This window comes from Capsicum annuum, chromosome 2 (assembly GCF_002878395.1).
Source record: "Capsicum annuum cultivar UCD-10X-F1 chromosome 2, UCD10Xv1.1, whole genome shotgun sequence".
In the NCBI taxonomy this organism is placed as follows: Eukaryota; Viridiplantae; Streptophyta; class Magnoliopsida; order Solanales; family Solanaceae; genus Capsicum; species Capsicum annuum.
In genome coordinates, this window is record NC_061112.1 from 148530844 (window position 1) to 148544016 (window position 13173).

At 37.3% G+C, this 13173-nt stretch overlaps 1 protein-coding gene across 5 annotated transcripts in view; it reads left to right on the forward strand.

The window, feature by feature from the left end:
- The first annotated feature begins 1383 nt into the window (after positions 1-1383).
- LOC107860414 (putative protease Do-like 14) overlaps positions 1384-13173 on the forward strand; it is a 15735-nt gene continuing 3945 nt past the window's right edge. Inside the window, exons 1-9 of one of the 5 annotated variants that reach the window (XM_016705757.2) lie at positions 1384-1649; positions 1722-1889; positions 1986-2092; positions 2260-2564; positions 3324-3384; positions 5481-5611; positions 8010-8130; positions 10272-10364; positions 10565-10690. In XM_016705757.2, coding sequence (XP_016561243.1) covers positions 1568-1649; positions 1722-1889; positions 1986-2092; positions 2260-2564; positions 3324-3384; positions 5481-5611; positions 8010-8130; positions 10272-10364; positions 10565-10681 — 1185 coding nt within the window. In that variant the 5' untranslated portion in view covers positions 1384-1567 and the 3' untranslated portion in view covers positions 10682-10690. The remainder of the gene's footprint in view (positions 1650-1721; positions 1890-1985; positions 2093-2259; positions 2565-3323; positions 3385-5480; positions 5612-8009; positions 8131-10271; positions 10365-10564; positions 10691-13173) is intronic. The other 4 variants (XM_016705758.2, XM_016705756.2, XM_047407498.1 and 1 more) reach the window with 4 other exon arrangements.

A 13173-nucleotide genomic window follows, 5' to 3' on the forward strand; every position in this document is an offset into this window, starting at 1 on the left:
AGTTCTGAATAAATTGCAAAACTAGTTCACACCATTCAACTTTTTAAAGTACGAAATATTTCACACGTTGAAACAAATGTATAATCTCATATCCCCATAAAACTGTTCTATGAGAGTTTCCTTTGCTTCTTATTAAAGATTGTAAAAAGTAGGATATCAAAATATTGAAATATTTCTGAGTTGGTTATGAAAATTTTCACCATTACACTTGCTCCCTTTTTGTATAATATGTTAGCATACATTAAAGCCTATGTATAATGAAATTTTGTCATTCTAGTAAATTTGCGAATGTATAATGTGTTGTTGTACATTCAAATCATTGTATAATGAAATTGTGCCGTTCCAGAAAGTATTCAAATGTATAATATTGATTCACATATATGATAAATTGGTTCACATGTATGACCTCATAATTATACATTGATTCACATGTATGATAAATTCTTTTACATGTATGATATCATATTCTAGGTTTACAAGCCTTGGATCCTATTTTTCAATTTCAACAAGATGTGACCTTTTCGAAAAAGTTGTTTTAAGACAAACAAAGGCCACACTTATTACTTTTTATTTTTACATCAAACCATCACTTATTAAATGGTCTTCTTCAACAACATCTGAAAAAATATTAAAAGCACAAACAACATTAAAAAAAATGATAAATTGGTTCACATGTAAGATCTGATTTTTTATTTTTATTTTTGTAACAAGAAAATAAAAAATCTAACTTGTACTATATGAAAAAAAAAACAAAAAAAATGAAATACTAAACTTGAATAGGATTGAAGAATAATGAAATTTGAAAATGAAGAATAAACGGAAACCCCTTAATTGGTAAAGTTGAACATGACAAAAAAAAATTAAAAAAAATTAATGAACTAGAATATTAAACACAATTAAATCTGGATAACTTCTATTTTTTTCCGTAATTCGTCGATATACAATTCCATGATGATCGTAGAAACTAATTTCAAGAAATTAATACTTTCCAAAACAATTATTACATCACTTTTGTATAACTCAAACCTTATTTCTGACTCGCAAATTCCAGCATGTCGCAGTGAAATGGAGATATTCATATTGATTTTACTAGTACAAAAAAAAGTATGTATAACAGGTATGTAGCAAATCTTGAATCCAAGATTACACAAACAAAAAAAAAAAATTGCAATTCACAAAAATATTTAACATCCAAATCCAACTTACTAGTTTTAATGAGAAAAGAGTTAAACTTGCCCATTTAAAGCTTTAAATTAAGGAACTTTAAAATTTTTTACAAAAAGGTAATCATTTTAATTACCTTAGATTAAGATACCTTTTCTCCTCATACATCTAACCTATGTATAATGGGGGTTAAATTTATGAGTTTATTTTAAAAAATGGGGAGAAAGAATCAATTTAGTGTAAATATTTTAGTTAATAGGGTATTTCTGTTACCTGCCCTAAAGTCTTTTTTTTTTCCCTTCCACTCAATTTTCTGGGTTTTGGAGCTAGGGGTTGATCTCGCTTCCTACCAATTCCCCTTGTGCCAAAGCTTCCCTCTTTTGTTTGTAGCTGTAGGTAAATTATGTCTTTGGATAGTTACATAAAGAAGTGGCTGGGACCTCTCCACCCAGCTTGGAAAAGGGAAGCAAAGCAGCCTCGTTACAGTGAGTCTCTCTAAAATTACTCCTATATTGATATGTTTATATGTTAGTTTCATTGAAAAAATTATGCTGCAGGTCAAGAAATTTTCGGTGAAATTATGGATGAATTTGAGAAAAGCAGAAATTCCCTTCCGTGCCAGGTGATGTTCAATTTGTATCCTCAGAATGAGAATATAGATATTTATACCAAAAGGGCTTCTTTAAAAGCTTCTCCATCTGTCGTTTTTCTTCAATTTTTCTCTGGTAATTTCTCATTTTTGATGCTTGCTCTCATGTTAATAGCTTTTTTCATTTGTTTTCTACTTCTAACTTCCTATGTATTGTGTTGTTAACTTACAGGAGAAGATGCGACATGTGAATGTTCTGGCTTTATTATTGAAAGCACTAATACATACACCATAATATTAACGGCCGCAAGTACAAGTTTTGAAACTGATGATACCAAGGTGGTTTTATTATTATTTTTTTTTTATAATGTTTTAAGATTTGCTAATCCTTACTTTACAATTTTTTTTTTTTTTTTAAATTTCCAGATTAAAATTATCTTGTCTTGTGTATACTATTTTCAACAAATTCTTGTCAGTTTAGTTGATAGCTACAACTACTTCTTTAGGTTATCGTGCACGTGTCAGATGGAAGATCATTTGATGGTCAAATTGAGGCCTATGATCTCCATTATAATATAGCTGCCATAAAAATTCAATTAGACACACCGCTTCCAACTGCATCTCTGGCTTATTTAGATGATTCCATCACAATTGATCCAAGTCACAATGTTAAAGAGGAATCATTTCAACTTCGTCCCCATTCAAGTTCCTTTAATATTATTCCTGGAGATCTAGTTATAGCGCTTGGCCGTTTTATTAGACACCCCTACTTTCAAGGCCATTCTATCATGGCTGCTCCTGGTTTATTCAGGTTTTCTTTTTATCGACTTCTTATTTATTGCAATCTCTTCCTGATTCTAATTCGTTAGTTTATGGTTTTTGTTGGTTACTAAATCTTTATCTCCTGAGCAAAGAAATAAGTGCATTTCTTGAAATAATGTCCAAACCATCCACAAAGTACCGAATACAAATAAGATAAAAGAAGACTAGCATTGTTTGTAACTTCACCACCCACGACGGGTGCGTTAGCTTTTCTAATTGATGAATATTTGGCTTTGCAAGCTCCAAATTACTTGCAGGCCTTCGTACCTGTATGGGTGCATTGGTTTTCAAATTTCAAAAAAAAAAAATGTTTGTAACTTTATTTCCTTAGAGAGAGTGGTTTTGTTTCTTGATTGTGAACTATCATCGTGGTGCATTGAGCAATACGTTCTTCATTTTTAGTCATTTTTTCTTCTGGTACGTATTTCTGACCAAGGATCTTAAATGTATCCACTTCAATATTTGATTCATCTTCTTTGGTTGACAGGTTTAAGTTGGTTAGATGAAATGAAACTTTTCCATAGTGTTGAAGTCCCTGAGCTTGCCCTCATTTTTTCTTATATTTAAAATATTAAATGGCATGAATTGTTGGTATAGATAACATTTTCTCATTTACCTAATTATGTTTTTTGCTAACATACTGTATAGATTTGTAAACACACAACATCACGTGCACTAATTGCTCTTTGCACTACCCGACTGTCATGTTGGTTATTGAGACTTTCTTTTTTGTTGTTGATCATTCTAGCATTAGTCGTTGCCGCCATGACTGTAAAGAGCTTTTCACAGCGTCTTGCAGAATTACAAGCGTAACTCTCTTTCACACTTATCTCTTACTTTGAATTTGAAAGTTGCTGACTTTAGTGATTTCGCCTTTTACATATGTTTTTAGTCAACGAAAAGCAACAACAACAACAAACCCAGTGTATTCCCACCTGGTGGGGTCTGGGGGGTAGGATGTACGCAGTCCATACCTCTACCTCTGAAGAAGTAGAAAGGCTGTTTCCGATAGACCCCTGGCTCAAGACACGCGGTACCACACAAACACATAGTAAAGCACAGCACAAGGTTACAAGATTACATAACATAAATACGGCACCCATAAGTAATCTAAAACAAAGGAAAACACACAGATCCATAATAAAACATGGGACACGGGCTCCTAACATGCATAAACCCCCACCAAGTAGTTCTCTACACTAGCGACTCAGGCTGGCCCTAGTCCTCTGCCCTGATTCGCGTCCTCCAGACCTTCCTATCTAGGGTCATGTCCTCGGTGAGCTGTAACTGCTCCATGTCTCGCCTAATCACCTCACCCCAGTACTTCTTCGGCCTACCCCTACCCCGCTTAAACCCATCCAACGCTAGCCTCTCACACCTACGGACCGGGGCATCCATGCCCCTCCTCTTCACGTGTCCGAACCATCTCAATCGGGCTTCCCGCATCTTGCACTCCACTGGTGTCACACCAACCTTCTCCCGGATGTTCTCATTCCGAACTCTATTCCCTCTAGTCAGCCCACACATCCAGCGCAACATCCGCATTTCTGCCACCCTCATCTTTTGGATGTGGGAGTTCTTCACTGGCCAACACTCCGCTCCATACAACATGGCTGGACGGACTACCGCCCTGTAGAATTTGCCTTTAAGCTTAGACGGCACCTTCTTATCACACAGCACCCCCGACGCGAGCTTCCACTTCATCCATCCCGCCCCAATACGGTGCGAGACATCCTCATTAATCTCACCGTTACTCTGGATCACGGACCCGAGATACTTGAAACTCTCCCTCTTACCTACCTCCTGTGATTCCAGCTTCACTACTACCTCGTTCTCCCTCCTCATGTCATTAAACTTGCATTCCACATACTCTGTCTTGCTTCTGCTCACCCTGAACCCTTTATACTCAAGGGTTTGCCTCCACACCTCTAATTTGTCGCTCACACCCTCTCGGGTCTCAGCTATCAGAACTACATCGTCTGCAAAAAGCATACACCACGGCACCTCCCCTTGAATACGCCGCGTCAACACATCCATTACCACTGCAAACAAAAAGGGACTAAGAGTAGATCCCTGATGCAACCCTGTCCGGACCGTGAAATGTTCTGAGTCTCCTCCCGCCGTCCTCACCTTAGTTTTCGCTCCATCATACATATCCTTGATTGCTCTGATATATGCCAGCGGTACTCCCCTCACCTCCAAGCATCTCCAAAGCACCTCCCTAGGGACTTTGTCGTAGGCCTTCTCCAGGTCGATAAACACCATGTGCAGGTCCTTCTTCCTCTCCCTATACTGTTCCACCAACCTTCGTACCAGGTGAATTGCCTCCGTCGTCGAGCGGCCAGGCATAAATCCAAACTGGTTTTCTGAAATAGACACTATCCGTCTCAGCCTCACCTCGACCACTCTCTCCCAGATTTTCATAGAGTGACTCAATAACTTAATACCCCTATAGTTGTTGCAACTCTGGATGTCCCCCTTATTCTTATAGAGAGGTATCATGGTGCTCCACCTCCAAGCCTCGGGCATCTTTGCCGTCTTGAAGATTTCATTAAACAATCCCGTCAACCACCTCAGACCAGCCTCTCCAACGAACTTCCAAAACTCGGCCGGTATCTCATCCGGCCCCGTCGCCCTACCCCTTCGCATTCTGCGAACAGCCTGTCTAACCTCTTCTACCTTAAAACGTCTACAATAGCTAAAATCCCGACACTCCTCTGAGTGCTCCAGTTCCCCTAACACAATAGCTCTATCCCCTTCGTCATTCAAGAGCCTATGAAAGTACGACTGCCATCTATTCTTAGTCAACGAAAAGCGATATGTATATTTTATCTCCATCTATCGTATGTTAAAGATAGTGAAGGGAAATCTTTATTAGAGCTTTCCTTCTCGCTCTTTGTTGTAGTGCGGTATCGGGGGTCCACTTATCAACAGGTTTGGAGGAGTTATCGGTATCTGCTTGCATGATGACATATCTACTGCATTTTTGCCGATTAATATAGCTTCCATATGGTGGGAGCATTATAAGAAATATGGGTACGCTCTGAATCTTTGTCTGGTTTGCTATATTGTTAGTATTATGCTTGAATCTTATCTTTAATATTTTTAACTCATGCAATATTTAAAATTGTATAATTGATCCTATTGACACAGGTCACATAGAAAATTTCTTTCATCATAAGCATGGTTAATATACAAGAGGTATACCAAAAAGTAAAGAATCGACAAAAGGATATGTCTCTACAAACTCCACCCAATCATCTATATAGCAGGGGTACTTTCTGTGGATACCAAAAGAAAACAAAGGAACGGAGCCTACTCGTCAACAAGGAGAAATAAACTCTATTCCTTCAAAAGCTCTCTTACTTCTCTCTCCAAACGACCCAAATTGACTCTAACAACCTTTCTCTTTCTTAGATTTTCCACTCAAAATCATCCTTCTAGTGGCTAGCCAAGTGAAAAAGCACACCTTCCTCGGCACTTTTCAGTCCATGTTGCATTATATAGGAAAACATGCTCCTCCCTAACTAAAAGCTTCTCATAGAAGGACTTGACAGAGAATGTTTTACCAGCCATTATAATCGGGAAGTAACGTGTTTGGTAGATATTTTTTAATTTTGGTGGTACTTTTGTAACATCCTGGCTGATGGAGTAGCAACTCAAATTAGGGATCTTCCTTCCTTTATCAGGTCCTATTCAGTTCTGGTTAGTTTACACAAGTCTAATTTCCCTTTTAGTTTTCTCTAGGATCACATATCCATGAGAAATGGGGATTAGGTTTTTGAATTTGATGTCCTAAAAGTTATAAGAGTTAATCTGTGAATAATATTTTTTGTGTGAGTAATTATTAATGATGTAAAAAAAGAGCAGTACATGAAATTGTTGTCATTACATCCAAAAAAGGAGAAAATCAGTAGAAAGGAACCACCCGCTATACAAAAGCTTATTCAGGCTGTAACGAAGATTCAGCATCACTAACCAATTCAAATTTAAGCCATAATGTTAGCAACATAATGCAATCAGATCTAACTTAACAAATATACCTCTCTTTCCCCTCAAAACATCTTTTATTTCTCTCTTTCCAAACACACCTATAGAGGCAGTTATGGTATCCCAAGTCTTCAGGTTCTTGAATAGCCCTTCTCTGTTCCAGTGCGAAATAAATTTAGCAGCTGTTTTTGGCATAACTCACTTCAATCCCTAAATATTAAGGAATATCTGCCAAATCTGTAAATCTTTATGGATATATAGAGCAGTGTAGGAAAAGATGTTTAACTGATTCGGCCTCTATGTAGCATCTATTGACCGACTATACCCCTCTTCTTTGTATATTGTCTCGAGGCACGCATGCTTCACCTCCTTTTAACCATGTCAGTTTGTTTTCAAAACCATCCACTGATAAGAATAACCCAAAGAGAGAGGAGGGGTGGGGGTTGTGGGGGGGAGGGGGGGGGGGAGAGATATCTTTTCTGTTGCTGCTGCTGAAAGGATCTGTGTTACTGTCTGCCATGATGGCATTGGACAGAGGCTGTGCCAGTCAGCAGACAGTAAAGAGCATGGAGCTTGTCTTCCTCCCTCTTGCACTAGTCACTGTTATTTTTCTTTTTTTGTTAAAAATAAACTTGGAGAACGATTCCTGTTGATTTGATAAAAAGAGAAGCTCAATGCATATTGTTACCTCTCCAAAAAAAAATAAAAAAATAATTAGAGCTAAATGCTTCTCCACAATCAGGTTTTGCTTTTATTTTGGACAAATATACAAATCAGAAAATCACAAAATCTCAATTGATACTTCAAATTCTAAGGTTTTTCTTTAAATGTTTCGTATTTCAAATAAATTTCTAACTTCTAGAGATCCATTCATAGTCATCTGCCAATGTAAAATGTTATCTGTAATATCACTAAATTATTATTCCAATCTTTGTGGTTGTCAAAGATGTTTGGATTGTGGTTTTATTATAAGAGTTTGGTGTCTGATCAAAGAATAAATTATGTCGGTCTTGCCATGAGTTCTGCTTTGATTTTATGTCTCGAGCCGAGGATTTATCAGAAACAACCTCTACCTCACTTGTGAGATTGCAATGGGTATATTGCTCTTGGTCTGGTGATTAAAAAAAAAAAAAATTAATACGTAGAAAAGGTTCGAAGAGTAGGTTGAATCATGATGAATAACCTATAAAATGACTAGCAGTTTCTTTTTTCAGCTTGTTAGGCAACTGGAGGAAAGCCCTTTCGACAATCAAGTTTAAACAAGTGTATAATTATTTTTGAAGAGTTTTTCGAGATTTGTTTGTTGCGTGAGAGATAGATAGATAGATAAATAGATAGATACATAGATATGTCAGGTGTAACGAAAAATGAAGAGTTTAGGCCTTGTAGAAAATCTACACACAAAAATTGCTGGCGCTAATTCTAAGTTAATGTTCTATCATAGGAAAACACGTCGACCGTGGCTCGGGATGGAAGTTACTAATCTTTATGCAGCTCCAATAGAAATTTTGGAAAGAATCATTCAGAAGTTTCCAGATGTCTTGAAAGGTGTTATTGTTGAAGAGGTATGATTTTTATTATTTCATCTCTTTATTGTGGAAAACCTTTTGCTGTTTGTATGGTTTTGTGTCCCTTTATACCATAGCCATTGAATTAAATGGGAATGTTACAGCACGAAGGTAGAGTAGGCGATGTCTGGTTGTAAGGCATCCTGATGGAGGTGAAGGTGTCTTTTTGTATAAGATGTACATGAAGAGAATTACTTTATTTTAATTTACAGAATGTTGAACAACAAATGCAAGATATAAATAGATGAGTACTAACGCAAATTTCACATGGAAATGGCGGAAGAGTAGACTAGTGAACACCATCAACAGCGGAAAAGAGTAACAAGTCATTTAATAATCTTCAACTTCTATTTTACAAAGTTACTTTGGTGTTACCAAGAGATAATCGCTTGAACAGTTTTGTATAAATCATCTATAAATTGGCGTGTGAGATTAAACGAGAAGTGTTTTTTTTTTTTTTTTGATATATAAATTGGGGAAGAGCAACAAAACAGGGTTTTGATTAGTTTTATGTGGGCAGCCAAATGCAAATGAAGTGGTATCGTGAAAAAATAATTATTGTATCATATAAATGTAATACTGTATAGATTTTTTCTTATTTCACGGTGTTTGATCTCTTTTCACTTTTTTTTTTTTCAGAAAAAAAAAATAATCTTATCATTCTTTTAAAAATTTCAGCTTGTTTGGTTCTCATTGGAAACTAAATGTGAAAAATAAACTTATAGGATATGTGAAAGCCGAAAATTAGTATAATCAAAGCGTAAATGTTTACTAGTCTCTGGTTATTACCGATGTTTATTATTACATGATGCTTTTAAGTAGAGATGAATTCTTTTTAACCTGTTAGTTGTGATTTAATTATTTCTTTTTTGAGACAAGGGTAACTTTGCATTCACAAAAAAGCTCATCATCCAAGAGATGATGATAAATTTTACAACCCACATTCTAAATGGGATTTCATCCTAGAGGACTGCCCAAAAACAGAAGAAAACCTTGCAGTTTATCTAAATCTACTAAAGCTATAGTATCCCCCCATTTCCTGTTTACACCAAAAATAAAGTAGATTAAGACATTGGCTTTTAATCTTCTGGATATTGTTACTCTTGCCTCCAAAACATCTGGCCTTCCTTTTTTCCATTGTGTACACCAGACACATATCGGAATACTCACCCACCAGTCTTCTATTGAACTTCTCTTCCCAATTTCCTTAAACTGTGTAAGAATTCCAATGTGGATCTTGGCATTGTCCAATTGATCCCTAGAATACAGAAAATCATGTCCCAGAACTTTACAGCTATTTTTTTTTTTTTGAAACTGGTAACTGGCTACTTTACAGCTATGTTACAATGCAAAAAAAGATGGCTATTAACTTCTGCCTCTTGGCTACACAAAAAGCATCTTGAGCAAATCTGCAATCCTCTTCCTTGAAGAGATTCATGAGTTTGACAAGCTTTTTTGATTCATGCTTTCAAGGCCTATGAATTGTCTGGTGTTGGCTGTTGTTTCTACTCCAATAGCATGATTTCACTATGAAGTGTGAACACCCCTTTTTTGTGAATCTTCCAGGTCGGTTTATCACCGCCATTTGTGGTTCCAGAAAACATATTCAACATTTGGAGAAGTCCAGAAAACATTGTGATTTAATCATTATATGGTTGCTGCTAATCTTTCTCCACTGTATGCTTGTATTTCGTGTTAAGAATGAATTCCTTTAGTTCTCAGTTATCATTGGATTTAATGTATGTTATCTTGTTTGTAGACCACATCCAAATTATTTCCCGATGTAGACATGAATTAATCATCTAGCAAATGTATTAGGATAATTTCAATTCTACAATTGTGATGTTTCTGGAGAAATGGGGATACAAGTCACTTTGTCTCTTTAGCTTTAATCCATAACTGGCCTAAGTTGAAATTCATTTATGCAAAAATGTTATCTAGTTTTTTCTTTAATATTGAATATACATGGTGACATTAGTGCAAGTCATTCCATTCAAGAGTTCAAATGGCACATATAAGTTATATTTATGAACTTTTTTCCTAAAAATTATCATTTGCCTATATATGTGATTAGTTTAATTGTGTTTGTTATTTTTTTAAGTACTTATTGGTGGATAATTTGATAAACTATCAAATAGGTTGCACCTGGTTCTTCTGCAGAAGCTGCGGGGATAAAATACAATGATGTAATAATTCAATTTGGTGGGAAAAGAATTGAGTGCGTCTTGGAGGTATATTACCATATTACTATTAGGATTATTTCTTTTATGTAGTTCCTTAGATTTTTTTATTAAGCTTGGGGAAAAGAGGGGTATATACACCTGGGGTTGGGGGTTGGGGTGGGGTGGGGTGGTTGTTCAATTAAAAAATTGCATATGTACTAATACTTATTATTATTTTTTTAAAATAAAAAAAATTCAAATTGTATTAGTTATTTGAAAGTACATGGAACAAGGTTGGAGAACTTGTGAAGTTGGTTGTCATAAGAGCAAGTGATGATGTTCCTGTGCATCTTAGCATGGTGCTGGATGAGGCAAGATCTGAATAATTTATCCTGGTATCACCATCGACTCATTTCTTTTCATGACATACTTATCTGTTGTTCTATGTGATCTAGTTGTTTGTGCCCTGAATTGACTTTATACAATCCTTTGGGATGTCTAGTCGACCACAAGCAGTCTACACCTTATTGGATCCCTTGGAAGCTTTCTAGATACTTGAATAGTTCAACCACTCTTGGGATCTCCTAGTAATTCTTCCTTCTTCTGAATCTTAGTTCCCATCCCTGTAGTGTCCACACTTAACCAACTGTTATGTGCTGAAATAGGGCAAGGTCAGATAAATCAGGGAACAGATCTTGTAAAGATCTTGTCCCTATCCATTTGTCTTTCCAGAAACCAGTCTTGGCTCCACTGTGCACACTGACCTTTGAATGATTTTTAAGGAATGGCCAGAAGGCCCTGATTGATATCCACAGACCAACTCCATAAGGTGTTGTAACCTCCCTTGATACCCAACAATTTTCTCTCACATATTTTCTTTTGACGACACGACACTATCCCATTAAGTTTGGGGTTCTTGTGCATATCTCCATACCATTTTGTCTTCAAAGCTTTGCACTGATGTTTCAGATTCCTAATGCCAAGGGCACTTATTTTTTTTTTTGCTTCTTATGATGTCCTTCCATTTAACTAGACAAAAAACTCTTTCCCCCTTGTTCCTTGCCATCGATAGGACCTCCTAATCTTGTCTAGTCTCTGTATAACACTTGGTGGAATAGGAAAGAGTAATAACATGTACGTAGGTAATGCATCTAAAACTGCATTTATCAGAGTTAATCTCCCCCCTATGGATACTACTAAATCCCATTTTCCTTTGGATTTTGACTTTGCTCCCAAGGCATACTCAAGTAGATGGTGGGAAGATGACCAAAATGTGATAAAAGATGAGTATTGCATTTTCAATTTAGTTATTGCATATAATTAATCTAATACATCAAGGAATACTCTATGAGAGTTAAAACATCATGTTTACACCGAAAATAGAAAATGTGTAAACAATTCATTTTGATCTTCTGTAAGTTGTTCTGCGCATTGTCAAACCATTTTTTGTTCCTTTATCTCCATAACGTCCACCAAATACATGTTTCTGGTTGAGAAGTTGCTCTCTCCCCCTCCAATTGCGTGTTTTATGGTTCGTTATTCATTGCTTCAGCTGGGACATATTTGCCAAAATTTCAAACGTCATAATATCCTCTTTTTGGGCTCTTTCAATTAGCAGCTGTGGATCTTTATTCTTTGGCCCAATTTTTTTTTTTTTAATTTTGCCCGCAACAATCCTCGAAGGCTCTTTCCCTTTCACGTGCTCACCACGTGGTAATTTATTTGAATTGTTCTCCATGTCTGCTTTACCCATGTGACTGGACCCCACACCAACTGGCCCTTTCACCAAAATAGGTGGCTTCTACCGCTAGGTCATAACCAGCGATCACCCTCTTCTTCGACCGGAATCTCTACCCACAGCGAAATCGTATAAACGTAACCCTCGCTTGCCACATCTATCACTGATGGAATTGCAGCTCCGTCACCTTTAATCTTGATTCTTGCCCAGTGAAGGTGGTTCTTGAGTGTGTTCTCTTCCTTTGTCTTGAGAAAGTCTCCTCACTGATCTCCGAGATGTTTGAAGATCTTCTGTGACCACATGCTTAGTGGGATCCCTAAAGCTCTGACTCACACCAGTCTGTGTTTACCTCTGCTGGCCAGCATCCTATGGTCAGTCTCCACCATTCAAGCTTCATTTTCGTCTTCTTCCACATCCAAGCACCATTAAGAACATGCTCTGCTATTCATCTCAAGGGTAGCTCGACTAGGAATAGACAATCATTCGTTGCGAAAATATTGATGACTCCATCTGTTTTCCATGAGTTGCAATCCCATCGCCTAACATCTTTTAGAGTTGGCAGTTCTTAGTTCCGCGGTTGAAATCTTGGTACAAGGCATCTAAAAAGCAGATCCTTGTCTGAGGTCGACATATCTCCTATGATGCTGTTCTGGTTCTGGTTGCCTGCTTCTGGACATTTTTAGCCACTTCTGTTGTTAATTTCTTAGTGATGCAGTCCTTTGAAGGATCCTGATAGCTGGCTTGTAACTACAGATCGTATCTGTTGACCGTCTTCCAGAATATAGATGAACATGGAGATTTTGTGGGCTATGTTTCCCCACTCTCCTCGATAGTAGGTGTAATAATGATGGATTTGCTCTGGTCTGTGAACAGCAATGAAACTAATGTATCTCCTATTTTCCATTCTACTTGAGAGTACAAAAAATTTCAGTAAAATGATCCCGTGTCTTCCATCTGCTGACTTCCTTCCTCGGCTATTTTCCATTCTACTTATGCTCTCTCTCTCTCTCCTCTCTCCTTACCCTCTCTCCATCTCTAGCGCACCGGTCCCCGGCGCCGTCGCTGACCTTCGGCGCCGACCCGATCCGGCCGCCGGCTCCGACCTCCGGTCCCCGGCGCTGACCGACCGCCGGCCACGAC